Below are 16,658 nucleotides of genomic sequence, written 5' to 3'. Positions count from 1 at the left end.
GGAGGCGGCCATTTTCTCACCAACACATGGCCCCTCCCCACAGCCTGTAGGCTCCAGTGTTGGGATGCTTCAGGCCAAACAACCAACAGGGTGGGAACACAGCCCCCCCCATCAGCAGACAGACTAATACTTAAAGTTTTCCTGAGCACACAGCTCCCCACTAAACACACTCCCTGACACAACCCTGCACACCAGAGGGACAACACCCACCTCCACCCACCAAGGCAGCAGCCAGTCCCTCTGACCAGGAAGCCTCCACAAGCCTCTTAGACAGCTTCATCCACCAGGAGGCAGACAGCAGAAGCAAGAAGAACTACAACCCTGCAGGCTGCAGAATGGAAACCACAATCACAGTAAGGTAGAGAAAATGAGATGGCAGAGGGAAATGTTCCAGATGAAGGAACAAGATAACACCCCAAAAGAACTAAGTGAAGTGGAGATAGGCCATCTACCTGAAAAAGAATTCAGAGTAATAATAGTAAAGATGAGCCGAGATCTTGGAAAAAGAATGGAGGGACAGATGGAGAAGATACAAGAAATGTTTAACGAAGACCTAGAAGAACTAACAAACAAACAGAAATAAACGGTAAATAACTGAAATAAAAAACATACTAGAAAGAAACAATAGTAGAATAAATGAGACAGAAGAACAGATAAGAAGACAGAATGGTGGAAATCACTGCCGCAGAACAGAATAAAGAGAAAAAGAATGAAAAAAAATGAAGACAGTCTAAGAGACCTCTGGGACAACACTAAACACACCAACATTCACATTATAGGGGTCCCAGAAGGAGAAGAGAGAGAGAAAGGACCTGAGAAAACATTTGAAGAGATAATAGCTGAAAATTTTCCTAACATGGGAAAGAAAGGAAACAGTCACCCAAGTCCAGGAAGCAGAGAGTCCCAGGCAGGATAAACCCAAGGTGGAACATGCTGAGACACATAGCAATCAAACTGACAAAAATTAAAAACAAAGAAAAAATATTAAAAATAATAAATAATATACAAGGCAATTCCCATAAGGTTATCAGCTGATTTCTCAACAGAAACTCCACAGGCCAGAAGGGGGTGGCATAATATGTTGAAAGTGATGAAAGGAAAGAACCTACTACCAAGAATACTCAGCAAGGGGCTTCCCTGGTGGTGCAGTGGTTGAGAGTCGCCTGCCGATGCAGGGGACACGGGTCCGTGCCCCGGTCTGGGAGGACCCCACATGCCGCAGAGCGGCTGGGCCCGTGAGCCATGGCTGCTGGGCCTGTGCGTCCAGAGCCTGTGCTCCGCAATGGGAGAGGCCACAGCAGTGGGAGGCCCACGTACTGCAAAAAAAAAAAAAAAAAAAAAAAGAACACTCAGCAAGGTTCTCATTCAGATTTGACAAGCAAAAGCTAAGAAAATTCAGCATTTCCTCTAACATCAGGAACAAGACAAGGATGTCCACTCCCGCCACTTTTATACAACACAGTTTTTAAGTCCTAGCCACAGCAATCAGAGAAGAAAAAGAAATAAAAGGAATCCAAATTGGAAAAGAAGTGAAACTGTCACTGTTTGCAGATGACACGATACTATACATATAAAATCCTAAAGATGCTACCAGAAAACTACTAGAGCTCATCAATGAATTCAGTAAATTTGCAGGATACAAAATAAATACGCAGAAATCTATTATGTTTCTATACACTAACAACAGAAGACCAGAAAGAGAAATTAAAGAAACAATCCTATTTACCACTGCATCAAATAGAATAAAACACCTAGGAATAAACCTACGTAAGGAGGCAAAAGACCTGTACTCGGAAAACTAAGACACTGATGAAAGAAATCAAAGATGACACAAACAGATGCAAAGATATGATATACCACGCTCTTGTATTGAAAGAATCAATACTGTCAAAATGACTATACTACCCAAGGCAATCTACAGATTCAGTGCAATCCCTATCAAATTACCAAAGGCATTTTTCACAGAACTAGAACAAAAAAAATTTTAATTTGTATGGAGACACAAAAGCCCCAAACAGCCAAAGTAATCTTGATAAAGAAAAACAGAGCTGGATGAATCAGCCTCCCTGACTTAGACTATACTACAAAGCTACAGTCATCAAAACAGTTTGATACTGGCACAAAAACAGAAATATAGATCAATGGAACAGGATAGACAGCCCAGAAATAAACCCACACACCTATGGTCAATTAATCTACAACAAAGGAGGCAAGACTATACAGTGGAGAAAAGACAGTCCCTTGAATAAGTGGTGCTGAGAAAACTGGACAGCTATCTGTAAAAGAATGAAATTAGAATATCCTTTAACACCATACACACAAAAAAACCCAAAATGGATTAAAGAGCTAAATGTAAGAGCTGACACTATAAAACTCTTAGAGGAAAACATAGGAAAAGCACTCTGACATAAATGGCAGCAATATCTTTTTTGATCCATTTCCTAGAGTAATAGAAATAAAAACAAATGGGACCTAATTAAACTCAAAAGCTTTTGCACAGCAAAGGAAACCATAAACAAAATGAAAAGACAACCCATAGAATGGGAGAAAATATTTGCAAATGATGCAAGGGATTAATCTCCAAAATCTACAAACAGCTCATGCAGCTCAAAGAAGCAACCCAATCAAAAAATGGGCAGAAAACCTAAATAGACATTTCTCCAAAGAAAACATACAGATGGCCAAGAGGCACATGGAAAGGTGTTCAACATAGCTAATTATTAGAGAAACGCAAATCGAACCTACAACGAGGGACTTCCCTGGTGGCGCAGTGGTTAAGAATCCGCCTGCCAATGCAAGGGACATGGGTTCGAGCCCTGGCCCAGGAAGATTCCACATGCCGTGGAGCAACTAAGCCCACGTGCCACAACTACTGAGCCTGTGCTCTGGAGCCTATGAGCCACAACTACTGAAGCCCGCACACCTAGAACCTGTGCTCTGCAATAAGAAAAGCCACCACAATGAGAAGCCCGCGCACTGCAACAAAGCATAGCCCCCGCTTGCCACAACTAGAGTAAAGCCCACGCGCAGCAACGAAGACCCAATGCAGCCAAAGGGGGAAAAAAAATGCAATGAGATATCACTTTACACCACTCAGAATGGCCATCATCAAAAAGTCTACAAACAATAAATGCTGGAGAGGGTGTGCAGAAAAAGGAACCCTCCTACGTTGGTGGGAATATAAATTGGTACAGTCACTATGGAGAACAGTATGGAGGTTCCTTAAAAAACTAAGAATAGAGCCACCATATGATCCAGCAATCCCACTCCTGGGTATATATCCAGAGAAGGCCAAGGTTCAAAAGGATACATGCACCCCAGTGTTCATTGCAGCACTGTTTACAATACCCAGGAAATGGAAGCAACCTAAATGTCCATCAACAGAGGAATGGATAAAAAGGATGTAGTACATATATACAATGGAATATTACTCAGCCATTAAAAAGAATGAAATAGTGCCATTTGCAGCAACATGGATGGAGCTGGAGATGATCATACTAAGTGAAGTAAGTCAAACAGATAAAGACAAATATCATATGATACCACTTATATGCAGAATCTATAAAAATGATACAGTGGGGCTTCCCTGGTGGCGCAGTGGTTAAGAATCTGCCTGCGAATGCAGGGGACACAGGTTTGAGCCCTGGTCCAGGAAGATCCCACATGCTGCGGAGCAACTAAGCCCACGCGCTACAACTACTGAGCCTGTGCTCTAGAGCCCACAAGCCACAACTACTGAAGCCCGCACACCTACAGCCCGTGCTCCACAACAAGAGAAGCCACTACAATGAGAAGCCCGCACACCGCAGAGTGGCCCCTGCTCGCCACAACTAGCGAGAGCCTGCGCGCAGCAACGAAGACCCAATGCAGCCATAAATAAATAAATAAATTTTAAAAAATGATACAAATGAACTTATTTACAAAACAGAAACAGACTCACAGAATGAAACAAACTTATGGTTACCAAAGGGGAAAGGCAGGCGGTGGCGGGGGTGGGGGGTGGAGATAAATTGGGAGTTTGGGATTGACATGTACAAACAATTATTTTTAAAATAACCAACAAGGACCTACTGTACAGCACAGGGAACTCTGCTCAATATTCTATAATAACCTAAATGGGAAAAGTATTTGGAAAAGAATAGATACATGTATATGCATAACTGATTCATTCTGCTGTACACCTGAAACTAACACAACATTGTTAATCAACTATACCCCAACATAAAATAAAAATTTAAAAAAACCATAACTTCTCATTAGATCAAATTCTATTATAATAAAGTTATTTTCATGTCCTCATCCGGGCACTGGGCAACTTTTTCTGTAAGGGACTAGATAGCAATATTGTAGGCTTTGCAGGTCACATAAGGTCTCTGTCACATATTTATCTTTAGTCCCCCCCCCAACTCTTTAAAAATGTAAAAAACAAACGAACCCCATTCTTAGCTTGCTGGTCATACTAAAACAGTCTATAGGCCAAACCCTGTCCTAGTGGATGGACCAAAAGGAGGAAAGATTTGTTGATCCAATTACAATGAAATTCTCCATAGCAAATAAGCCTGTATTTCAAATTACTTGTCTGAACCCTATTCAAATAAGTCACTCTCTGTGAGTGAACCAAGTAGAGGATCCAAGCACTTAAAAGAACTTCGGTTTTACCATAAAGCAGTAACAGCCATCAACTCTCACTTCTCAGCTCAAATTTGAAAACCAAATTGATTACAAAAGAAAAACTCCACACAAAGTCACCAAAACAGTATAGAGGTAAAGGTGTGCTCATGATATTGTTTTATGTCCTCAAAAGATCTAATTCAACAATACAATGTACTGTCCGTAAACTTTATAATGATAATTTAATTAATGAATTAAACATGTGAAGATCTAGGAGATGTGATTTCCAACTATAACACTGTCACCATACGATGTGTGAACCCGGACAAGTCAGGTATTTCCATTTGCTCCCTGTCTTCTAAACAGAGGGGGAGGTAAATCCAGACAAATCTCTGAAGTGATGGATTTAAAATTCTTTGACTATTACAATTCATACCTCCTTGATCAGTGATACACTAGAAAAAAATTTTTATAAGACCTCAACAGTGTTTTAAAAAGATAACATAAAAACATGAATCATGAAAATGAGCAGTCAGAACACTAAGTACACACAATACGTTAGCTATCTTGAACACTTCCCATGTATGCCACTGATTGAAGTGTTTTACAAACATTACCTCATACAATCCTCAGGATAATCCTAAAAGGCAAACAGTATAATCTGAAAGATTAAGCAATTTGCTAAAGAAGGGTCGGTCAGGATTTAAATCCAGCAATGCTCCTCCACACTATTATCACTGTCACTGATCAGGAGCAGCTTCCAGTCTTCTCCCCCACAGCTCAAGACAGACAGGGATGACAAAAGGTAAAATTAAGCAACACTCTGCCTCCCTTTCCTCCCAGTTTCCTTTCCTGCTACTGTGGAAAGCTGAAGCACTGTACTCTTCTTGCTCAGCACAGGTTTGTGTGCCTGATGCCTGCTTTCTATGCAGACCTTTGATTCACACTTCCACACTTCTGTAGGAAACTTTATGGTCCACAGCATCATGACAGAGAGAATTCTAACCTGCCATATTCCTTCTTTACCCAAGTAAGATACCAACATTGTAAAATTAACATTTTTGATTTGGCTTTGTATGATATAAAATAAATCATCCTATTTTACCTGAAAGCTCTGGTGACAAGAGCCATGAGGAGCCATCACTGGAGGTACTTTTGGGCTTGGACCCTCTCCATGGCCTTCCATAAATTATCTCATGACCCAGATAGGGTGGGGGGTTTTGATCTGCTGTCCATCTCACAAAGAGCATCTCCTCCCTTTCCTCAGCCGGCAAGAGCAGGGAGAAACTTAACCAGCTGTAGCATCTGCACCCGGTGACTCAAGACTACCTCCCTCCAATACGTCAAGGAGTGCACATACAGTGGAAAGTTAGACAAACCCAACCCTGAATCCTAGCTCAGCTGTGTAACCTGGGGTTCAAAGCCCTCTTCTCCAAAACAGTGAACATGCTACACAGTAAAGCACCTAGCAGAACACTCAAGTAACAAGCATAATATATGATACTCCCACCCCATCAGTTCCCTACCTTTGAATATCATCATTCAGCAATCCACATCACATTAAAATCATTTCTCTCACTCTTGCAGCCTGACTAGATAGACATGAACTGAAAACCACTGAGTTTAATTCAATAAACATTCACCAAAGCCAACAAGTGCTGATCCAATGGTTATTAACAGTTCCTATGCTCCAGAAGGTCAAAGTCACACTAATGCAATAGTTCTTAATTAACAAACATGATATATATTGTACAATAAAACTGCCTTTAAATTAACATGCCAATTTTTAACCTACCTACTAGATAGGCAAAGATTAAAATGAATAATCCTTGATGTCAGCAATAGTGCTAGACAAACAAGTACTTTCACATACTGATGGTGGGAATGTAGAATGGTACAGCTTTCCAAAAATACTGTTTAGTAATATACAAAAGACTTAAAATATATATACTTTTGACCCAGCAATTCAACTTAAAAGAATTTATCCCAAAGATAATATCTGGCAAGCGGAAAACGGGGCATAACAATAATAATCTGTTTACCAATCTTATAATTATGATAGAGCCATATATTTTATTCAGTCATTAAAAGGGAAGAAATCTGTATCTACTGCCACACAAAAAAAACCCTCTGATACATAAAGAAAAAAATCTGACTTCAAAACACAAGGTATGAGCCTATTTTGTTTAAAAAACAAATATACACATAGAAAAAATGAACATTCCTATCCTCATAAATTTTTTTCTCTCTCTCTCTGGCAAGAAACACGTATTACTTTTATAATTTAAAATAGTGAACACTAATTTTAAGAGGACGGTATGTTACACATAATTTCTTTCAGTTCTTTTAATCCCAGGAACTATTAAAGAATCTCAGTTAGGAGGCTGTAATTTGCCCCACAATCCCACAGCTTTGAATGGTAGGAAGGGCTGACTCCCACACCTGGGGGCCTCTAGTTAAGGACTCTTCCACACCTGAGCGCCCCGGGTCTTTTCACCAGGTTTTTAGCTACAGCAACACGTTCCCTTAGTCCTGCAGTGTCCTCCTCCCCACCCTACTTAGCAAAATTTTACTCAGATACCACCTTTTCCATAATAACTTATGTAAGCTATTTAGCAATTATTTCAGACTGACATTTGATTTTTTTTTACTATATACTTTGAGTCTTTCCCCACAGAAGGTTATAAGCTCCTGGAGGGCAGGGACCTAGTGAGCCCCGTTTCCTCCTGATGACCCAGCAGAGCATTTTATGCACAGCACGTTCTAATAAATGCTTGATGAACAAATAAATAAAGAGGTTACCTGTGCAGTCTAACAGCCACTGCCCTGACTTTACAAATAAGGCCCCAAAATGTTAGTCCATGGTCACTCAATAGTAACAGTCCCATGCTGAACTTGGGTCTTTTCTTTTTCCTAACTCAAAGCTCCTGTGTGTTTTGCATTTTCAAAGTACTTTTGCTGACCTTCTCTCACATGGACTTCACACCAGCTGACTTACCACTGTATTGGCCGACATCTGTAGTTCTTCCAGCTGTTTTCTGTTTTTGACAGCAGCACTAAGGGGAAATATATGAACCACTCTTGACATTTCTTAAACCTGCATTGAAACTATACCTCTAGCTGGAATAAAGTAAAAGCTGGTCATCAATCATCCAATGTTTATTTACTGAGCACCTATTAGGGGCCAAACATCATATTCCATTAACCAGAAACCTCTATTAACTGGCACCTGTGCTTACTGATAAAATTGATGCCCATAATAGCCTAAAGCAAGGGTCTACAAAGAGCCCACAGGCTAAATCTGGTCTGCTGCCTGTTTTTGCAAATAAAATTTTACTAAATACTGCCACAACCATCCACTTATGGATTATCTATGGCTCTTTGGGGGCTACAAGGGCAGAGTTGAGTAGTTACAACAGAGACCATTATGGCTCACAGAGCCTGGATTATTTACTATGTGGCCTTAATCAATTGCTGACCATCATAAAATATCAATATGCCACTGGACTCTCAAAAACATATTTTTTAGCAGTAGTGACACATAACAGGCAATAGTTTCCTTAATCCTTTGAAAATTACCAGTCCAGCATCATATATGTGGTAACACTATTCCTTGCATCACATGCCCATAACCAATCATGCCAGAAAACAGCATCAACTGATAAAAATCTGTGTTTCCCACAAGTCATATAACCTTGGGGATCTTTAATCCCAGCTTCTCCCAAAATTAAGTTTCTGACTGAACAATCTCATTATTTTTAGAGTAAGTCCTCACACAGAAAACCATTCACTTACTTGACAAGTTACTTCTCTTAACAACATCTCTAGTCCAGTGTATATCTTGAGGTTTCCTACTTGCAATAATTCAAACATAATAGAAACCAGTTTTACTCCTGATGATGCTCAGTATTTTGTGGGGGTTTTTTTGGCTGCACACTATCCTGAATTATCACCTTCGGGGAAAAATGCAGACTCGAGATTTCTTCCCTGAGTGGAATCAAACAGCCCACATATACAAAGAAATACTTTACTAATTTAAATCCAATTGCAATATGTTCTCAAAACATTTCTTTAAAAATATACAACTCACAAGCTTTACAATTAGAAATAATTACAGAATGTCAGAAGAGATAAGACTTAAGAGATGACTAAATCCAAATATCTTAATTTACAGATGAGAAAAATGAGGCTTACATGATTTACCGGAAGGGCCAACTAGTTTTCATTAATTCATGCTGGCCTTAAATCAGGAAGTTATACTGATGTCTTATCTGTAAGCCAGGCACTGTGCTGGGGTCCAGGGCTACATATGTATCTTCACCGACAATGAATTCAATTAATCTTTTATCAGTGAGATTTTTTTGCAGTGAGACAGATTACATCACGGAGAATCAGATAAAATTCCTTAATAACTGCTAGACATCTTTTTGCTTTTCCTACAAAGAAAGCTCTCTTCCTGCAGAGACAGTCCAGTGGAGCCAGGCTGCACAATTCAGAATCTTGATGTTGCCCCTTTCTGGCTATGTAACCTCACAGCAATTTACTTAACAGCTCTGTGTTTGTTTCCTGATCTTTAAGGGGATAATCACGGTATGTAAACAATCCTTATGTGGCTGGTACAGGTAAGTGCTCTATAAATTTTAAGTACCGTTGTTGTTATTTTCCTTAGGTAGTTTTCTTATCAAAACATGGTTAAGTAACCAAGGTATGGAGAAAGTGCCCTCAAAAACAGCTATTGAAATACATGTAATTACAATCACTGTAGTAAAGTTTCATTAAATATAAAGGGTAAAGAGAAAAAAACACTTCTTAAAAGGTCCATTTATAAGTTAAATCCTACTTAAAATATATGCACAAGAAATTTTGCCTTTTAGGGACTTCCCTGGTGGTCCAGTGGTTACGAATCCACCTTCCAATGCAGGGGACACAGGTTTGATCCCTGGTCGGAACTAAGATCCCACATGCAGTGGGGCAACTAAGCCAGCGCACCACAACTACTGAGCCCGCGTGCTCCAGAGCCCACAAGCCCTCGCGCCACAGTGAAAGACCCTACGTGCCACAACTAAGACCCAATGCAGCCAAATGAATATATATTAAAAAAAAAAGATTTTCCTTTTAATATTACGAACAAACAAGTTCATTCGCAAAATCTTTCATGAAACAATGGTTAAATGCTAATGCCATAGTGTTTCTGGGTTTCACTAGGGGTCAGGTCCGGTTAGAGTAAATGACTGCTTCAACACAAATGCCATGGCAACAGACGTGTCCCTCATTAAGCTACATCCTAGAATCCAACAAATATTTGGATTTTACTTTAAAATAATCATTAGTATTTTTACTCAAAGATGGCCTTTTAAAAAAAGTTATGCAGTAGGAAGAGTACGTGGCACTTCCTCCCTTGAAGGGACTTCTATCAAGTTGGAAAACCTGGCCAGAGTCACAGAAGGCAGGGTCTTTACAGCTGTGTGACCTCGGAAAACTCACTGAACAGGTCTCCAAGATTCAGTACCTCATCTATAATTGGTGTTAACATCTATCTCCCAGGTTTTGGGGGGGATGGGGAAAGGGGGACAGAGGAGGCAAACTAAGATTCGTATGAAAATGCTTTGAGGATGGCTAACACACATGCACACATTGCTAGTTCTGACCCCTTTCACCCACAGGCAGTGGGAGGGGAGGCCGTGTAGCAAGGTAAAGTTAAACTGCAATTTGTGTTTGGGGTACTTAAGTCTTGATCAATGTTCCTATTCTATACAGTTGCTGGAAATGTAAAACCTTGTTATAGTCTCAGATTTGGTTTTTTAAATATGAGACTCCAGAGATCACCGTAATTCATGAAAGACATATTAGGGCCAAGCATCCTCCTGCCTAGCACCTTCAAACTCATAACAAAGAAAACCACAATCCCTATTTCTCTATTTCTCCCCTCTACCAGCATAAACTGAATGCGGCCGTAATATGTGATGGTAAAATGTCTTTAAGAAATCTTTAGAGGTATTCTAGAAAATTAATCCATTTATGTAATCAGTATAAAAATCTGGTACCAGCTTTTTCCAAAGCTGAAAAGGACTTTGATGAAAATCCCTATAGTAACAGTACTCAAAATTTTTTTTTAATTTTAAGCTTGTATAACTTGATACTAGATGGAGCTTTATGAACTATTAAGCTCATATAAGAGACTTCCCTGGTGGTCCAGTGGTTAAGACTCTGCACTTTCACTGCAAGGGGCACACGTCTGATCCCCGGTTGGGGAATTAAGATCCTGCGTGCCGCATGGTGTGGCCAAAAAATAAAATAAATTTAAAAAAAAAAAAGCTTATATAAAAGGAAATTTAGGGCTTCCCTGGTGGCGCAGTGGTTGAGAGTCCGCCTGCCGACGCAGGGGACACGGGTTCGTGCCCCGGTCTGGGAAGATCCCACAAAAAAAAAAAAAAAGCATGGTGCAACCTCAGTGCAAATTAGGAACGTTAAGAAATGAACATCTATTTAAAAAAAAAAAAGAAATGAACAAAACTGTCACTTTTGTTTCACTAAAAACAGAACCATGTAACTAACATCTAATGCACAGGAATAATTGGAAGGAACTTATAAAATGAAAACAAAATTCAGGAATCTTATCTTTACAATGGCAGTATTTGATTTTTTTTTTTGTTTTTTTTCTGCGGTACACGGGCCTCTCACTGTTGTGGCCTCTCCCGTTGCGGAGCACAGGCTCCGGACGCGCAGGCTCAGCGGCCATGGCTCACGGGCCCAGCCGCTCTGCAGCATGTGGGATCTTCCCGGACCGGGGCATGAACCCGTGTCCCCTGCATTGGCAGGCGGCCTCTCAACCACTACGCCACCAGGGAAGCCCTACAATGGCAGTATTTGAAAAGAAGTCTTATTTAACTTAGAGTATTTGAAATATAACCCACTTCAATGAGGTCACTTTGTGTTAGGTCCATTTTAGTTTAGCACTTAATAGTAATTTGTTTAAACTAGTAATCTGAAAACATTTTCTGAATTTTTTTTTGCTCTTGGATCCTAACCTATATCTGCCCTATAAATATCAGTTACGTAGGCACTAACTCAAATTTTTAAAAAGAGTTCTGATAAAATATTTTCTAATCCAGTTAAGAGACTCATCACAAAAAGTCACTGTGCTGTTATCACTTCATAAACATTATCTCATTCAGTTCTCCCCATAACACTAGGAAGTAGGCATTATTATTTCTGTAACATCCATTTTAAGGAAGAAGAAATTGAGGGTCATATAAGTCAAAGAACTTGCTTAAGATCATAGGACTAGTATGTGATAGGGTCATGAATGAACCCAGGTGAATCCGCAGTAGGTACTTTCAATCACATTAAAAACAAAGGTAGGGACTTCCCTGGTGGCACAATGGTAAAGGATCCGCCTGCCAATGCAGGGGACCCGGGTTCGAGCCCTGGTCCGGGAAGATCCCACATGCCGTGGAGCAACTAAGCCCGTGTGTCACAACTACTGAGCCCACGTGCCACAACTACTGAGGCCCGCACGCCTAGAGCCCGTGCTCTGCAACAAGAGAAGCCACCGCAATGAGAAGCCCACGCTCGCCGGAACTAGAGAAAGCCGGAGCGCAGCACCGAAGACCCAACACAGCCAAAAATATAAATAAATAAATAAAGTGATATATATTTAAAAAAAAAAGGTAACACTAATTTTTCAACTAGCTCCAGTAACTTTAAATAACGCCAAGAATCATATACTGTAGACTGTCAAGAGTTCATGAAAAATGATTTGTTTCTATCTAAACATTCCCATTAAAAGCGGACCCTGACAAGTATCATTTGACTTCTTTGTTTCCCTTCCTGTTTTTAAATGAACATTAAAAAGTCTTGAGACATCAAAACCAAAGTTTTAAAATTCAACGATCATCCTATAAGCCAAACTTCAAATTTTCACATCTAAAGAATATGAAAGAAATCTCTAAGTTACTTTGGAGCTAAGCCTGCAAAAATGTGAACCTGTGAATTGTTCTCCACGTCCACCCCCAGAGTCAGTAAAAAAACAAAATACATAACTTCCAGAGAGCAGAGGGAATATAGATCAGGAGATTTGAGACGTTAGACCATTTCTCATTATTACACCCATCAGGCCGAAGGGACTGAACGAGAAAGGTAAACGTTTACTGCACTTTACAAATTTCAGAATTATAAGTGACAGTGAAAAAGACAGCTGCAACACGAGCCCACTGTACCCGTAAAAGCTGAATCAAATAATTACATTTATCACGACTACACCAGGCCTCATTTCTAGCTTCTGTAAATTATACAAAGAGCCGGCTATTAAATATTGATGGCATGCCATTTGCACTGGAGCTGTCGCGAAGAGCCTTCTGCTACCAATTTTTGTCATGAAAGAAAAAACGTCCTTATTTTCTAGGTAAACCCCAAGCCACTAGAATCTCTCAGATGGGGCTATCGCATTGTCCTTCCCGGAGGAAGCTGTCAGGGCCAACCCCACACACCCAGGGGAGGAGAAACTTTCAGGGGAGGGCGGGTCCCTGCAGGTCCCGGGGCAGGGGTCCCTGTTCTCCTTCTCCCCCAGCTGTCAGCCACAGGTCGGGCGGCGGGGCGGGGCCAGCCCCGGCTGTCCGCACAAAGCGAGCCAGAGAGCGGCGGGCGGACCCAGACCCAGGCCACGCTGGGGGGCCGCGCAGTGGGGAGCAGGTGGGGGCACTTACCCAGCAGCAGCACGTTCTTCCCCGCGGGGAGCTTGGAGCGCGAGCGGGTGGAGACCTCGCTGAGGATGCAGGACCTGGCGGGGAACAAGACGCACGCTCAGGCTGGAGCCCCGCGCGGGAGGAACGGCACCGGCCTCGCGCGCCCGGGCGGGGGCGGCCGAGAACGCGGCGGCCTGGGCAGGGCGCCGAGCTCCGGCGGGCACGCGACCCCGGGGCGTCCCCGGCCCGGGGGTGCCGGCGGGGACCGGGGAAGGGTGCGGTCCTTACCAAAGGTTCTGCCCGTCCTCGTCGTCCCCTGCCGCGGCGCCGCCGTTGCCCGAGGTTAGCTCGTTGGCCAAGGGACCGCCCGTGTAAGTCGAGGTTAATCCCGCCGGAGAGGAACCGAAAGAGCCTACTCGCCCCACAGCCGCCATCTTAGTCGGGAACACACCGGTCCCAGCAAAGCTGAATGAGCCAGGCGGAGGCGGCGGCGGCGGCGGCGGCGGAGGCGGAGGCGAGAACCCGGATATGCAGCGTTCGGCGCACGGCAGCGGGGCGGGGCCTGCGGGGGTGGGGCCCAGGCACTGCAGGGACTGACGGAGCGAGAGACGGCGAGCTGCGCGTGCGCAGCAGGCCGCCGGCCGGCGAAGGGGGAAATGCGCGTGCGCAGGTGGCTCGGCGGGACGCCGTCCTGCAGCCCCAGTCTTTCTGAGCTCAGCGGGCTGAAGCGCTTCTGGCCACCGCCTCCGCAGCCCTAGGCTGCAGCTGGGCGCGGTGGGATGTGTCAGGTGAACAGTGCTCCCTCCCACTCTTCAGTCAGGTCCACAAACCCCGCAGCGGGTGTGGAATTCCTGCACTGTCACTGCTGCAATTGGAATTGGTGGTTCTTTGTACGTAATACAAAAGAGATTCCTAATTTCATCCTGAAATCTCCTTTCACCATTGTTCTGCAGATTCTCTTTGCCTCATTCCTGTGTTGTCTTCTTTCTTATCTTAGTGGAGAACTTTCTCCATTAGTTTTATGAGAAAAAAGTGTATGGCTACATTTTTGGAGACCTGTGTATTAAATCAAGGCCCAGATGAAAGCTTAATGAAGGAACTATTTACAAAGGTGTGACTGATCCGAGGAGATGCGGCTAGCAACAGCAGGAAGATTTAGGGCTGAAGGGGAAAAAGGAAGGGATGTTTGCTAGAATCCAGAGAGCTGCAGCTATAGGAAAAGCGTTGATCAGCAAGATCTTTGGCTTTGAGTAAAGGAACACAGCAGTAACCGCTCTTTCTGCCCTGCGGTATCCTGCCAGTGTCTCACATTTGCAACCCTACCAGAAGCCAGAGGGCAATCAGTGATAGTTTGCCTGGGTGTAGAATTCTTAAGTGGCAAATTATCTTCCCTTAGGTTTTTCAAGGCCTTGACCCCTTGTCTGCTAGATTTTAGTGTTGTCCCTGAGAAATCCAAAGTCATTCTGACTGCTAATCCTTTGTTACGTGTTCTTTTTTTTTCCCCCCACTTGGAGACTTTTAGAACTTCCACAGATTTCCACTAACCCATATACCCCCTTCCAGTGCCTGCACTGTCATAATAATTATCCTACCAGTTATCATAGACAAATAATCCATACCCTTACACTAAAGCAATCTCTCCACTTGTGCAGTAGATTTCATTTCCTCTCCTCCACTCAAGGACATTGCTCCAACAATTCTCCCCCCTCTTTCGCTATATAATCATTTATTGATTTCAACTGGATCATTTTCTCTTAACCCTGCTCCTTCACCAGCTACTGCTATATTTCTTTCCTCCCTTTTACAGCAAAACTCTTTAAAATATTTGTCTTTATATGCTGTCTTCGATTCCTCTTCCCCTTTGCCCTTAGAACCCACTTCAATCAGACTTTTATCCCATGACTCCACAGAAACTGCTCTTATTCTTCTTATCAATGATCTCCTTGTTGCTAAATCCAATGGTAAATTCGCCTTCCTTATCTTTCTTGACCTTTCAGCAGCATATGGTACAGCTGATCACCCCTTCTAAATATCCTTCTTCACATAGCTTCCGAGTCACAATGTTCTCTTGGGTTTTTTTGCTGCCTCACTAGCTCAGTCTCCTCCACCATTTCCTCATTTTCCCGACCACTTAATGTTACAGGACTTCTGGGCTCAGCCTTTGTTCCTCTTATCTATACTCACTCCTTTGGTGATCTCATGCAGTCTTGTTGCTTTAAATTCCATCTGTATGATAAAAACTCCCAGGTTTCTCTCTGCAGCCCAGAGCTCCATCTAGAACTCCAGATTAATACATCCAACTGCTTTTTTTTTTTTTTTTGGCTGCATTGGGTCTTCGTTGCTGTACACGGGCTTTCTCTAGTTACTCTTCGTTGAGCAGGGACCACTCTTTGTTGCACCGCGTGGGCTTCTCATTGTGGTGGCTTCTCTTGTTGCGAAGCACAGGCTCTAGGTGCACAGGCTTCAGTAGTTGTGGCACATGGGCTTACTTGCTCCGCGGTTGCTCCGCAGCATGTGGGATCTTCCCAGACCAGGGATCAAACCCATGTCCCCTGCACTGGCAGGTGGATTCTTAACCACTGAGCCACCAGGGAAGTCCCCCAACTGCTTCTTCCACATCTCCATTTGGATGTCTAACAGCACGTTTCAAACTCAACATGCTCCACATTGAGCTGCTGACCTCTCCCTTCAAATCCCACTTTACCCATCACCTTCTCCACTAGGTAGCAGCTCCTTGTTGCCTGAGCTATTCTTGACTCCTCCATTCCTTTCACACTCCACAATTGAATCCATTAGGAATCCTGGAGTCTCTAACTTCACAATATACCCACAATCCAACTTCTTATCACTCATTCTCTGATACCACTTTGAGCTATCATCTCTTGCCTGAATTGCTGTAAAAGGCTCTTCAACATGATAGCTGGAGAGATACTTTAAAAAGGAGTTCCCTGGTGGACCAGAAGGGAGTTCACTGGTGGTCCAGTGTTTAGGACTTGGTGCTTTCACTGCCGAGGCCTGGGTTCAATCCCTAGTTGGAGATCTAAGAGCCCATAAGCCAGCGTCACCCCCACACACCAGAAAAAAAAATCAGATCATGTTACTCCTCTACTCAAAACCCCACAGTCACTGCTCATTTCAATCAGAGTAAATGCCAAAGTCCTTACAATTACCCACAAGGCTCTACAGAATCTGGCCTCCACTGCCTCTCTGGACTTTTCTGCTCCACCCTGTCCCTCAGTTTCTCCCATCCAGCAACACTGGCTCCACTGCTGTTCCTTAAACATATTGTGTATCCTTTTGTATGTTTCTTTTTTTTTTTTTTCTTTTGCGGTACGCGGGCCTCTCACTGTTGTGGCCTCTCCC

General features: G+C 42.8%; 1 protein-coding gene across 1 annotated transcript in view; it reads right to left on the bottom strand.

Moving 5' to 3' along the window:
- DYNC1LI1 (dynein cytoplasmic 1 light intermediate chain 1) overlaps positions 1-13,870 on the bottom strand; it is a 46,669-nt gene extending 32,799 nt beyond the window's left edge. Inside the window, exons 1-2 of the mRNA XM_030830049.3 lie at positions 13,584-13,870; positions 13,317-13,390 (exon numbers count right to left, since the gene is read on the bottom strand). Of these exons, the coding sequence (XP_030685909.1) occupies positions 13,317-13,390; positions 13,584-13,729 (220 nt within the window). The 5' untranslated portion in view covers positions 13,730-13,870. The remainder of the gene's footprint in view (positions 1-13,316; positions 13,391-13,583) is intronic.
- Positions 13,871-16,658: the final 2,788 nt, after the last annotated feature.

Source organism: Globicephala melas, chromosome 11 (genome assembly GCF_963455315.2).
Source record: "Globicephala melas chromosome 11, mGloMel1.2, whole genome shotgun sequence".
Taxonomy (NCBI): domain Eukaryota; kingdom Metazoa; phylum Chordata; class Mammalia; order Artiodactyla; family Delphinidae; genus Globicephala; species Globicephala melas.
The sequence above is the reverse complement of the archived record's forward strand: the minus strand, read 5'-3'. Positions and strand labels throughout refer to the sequence as shown.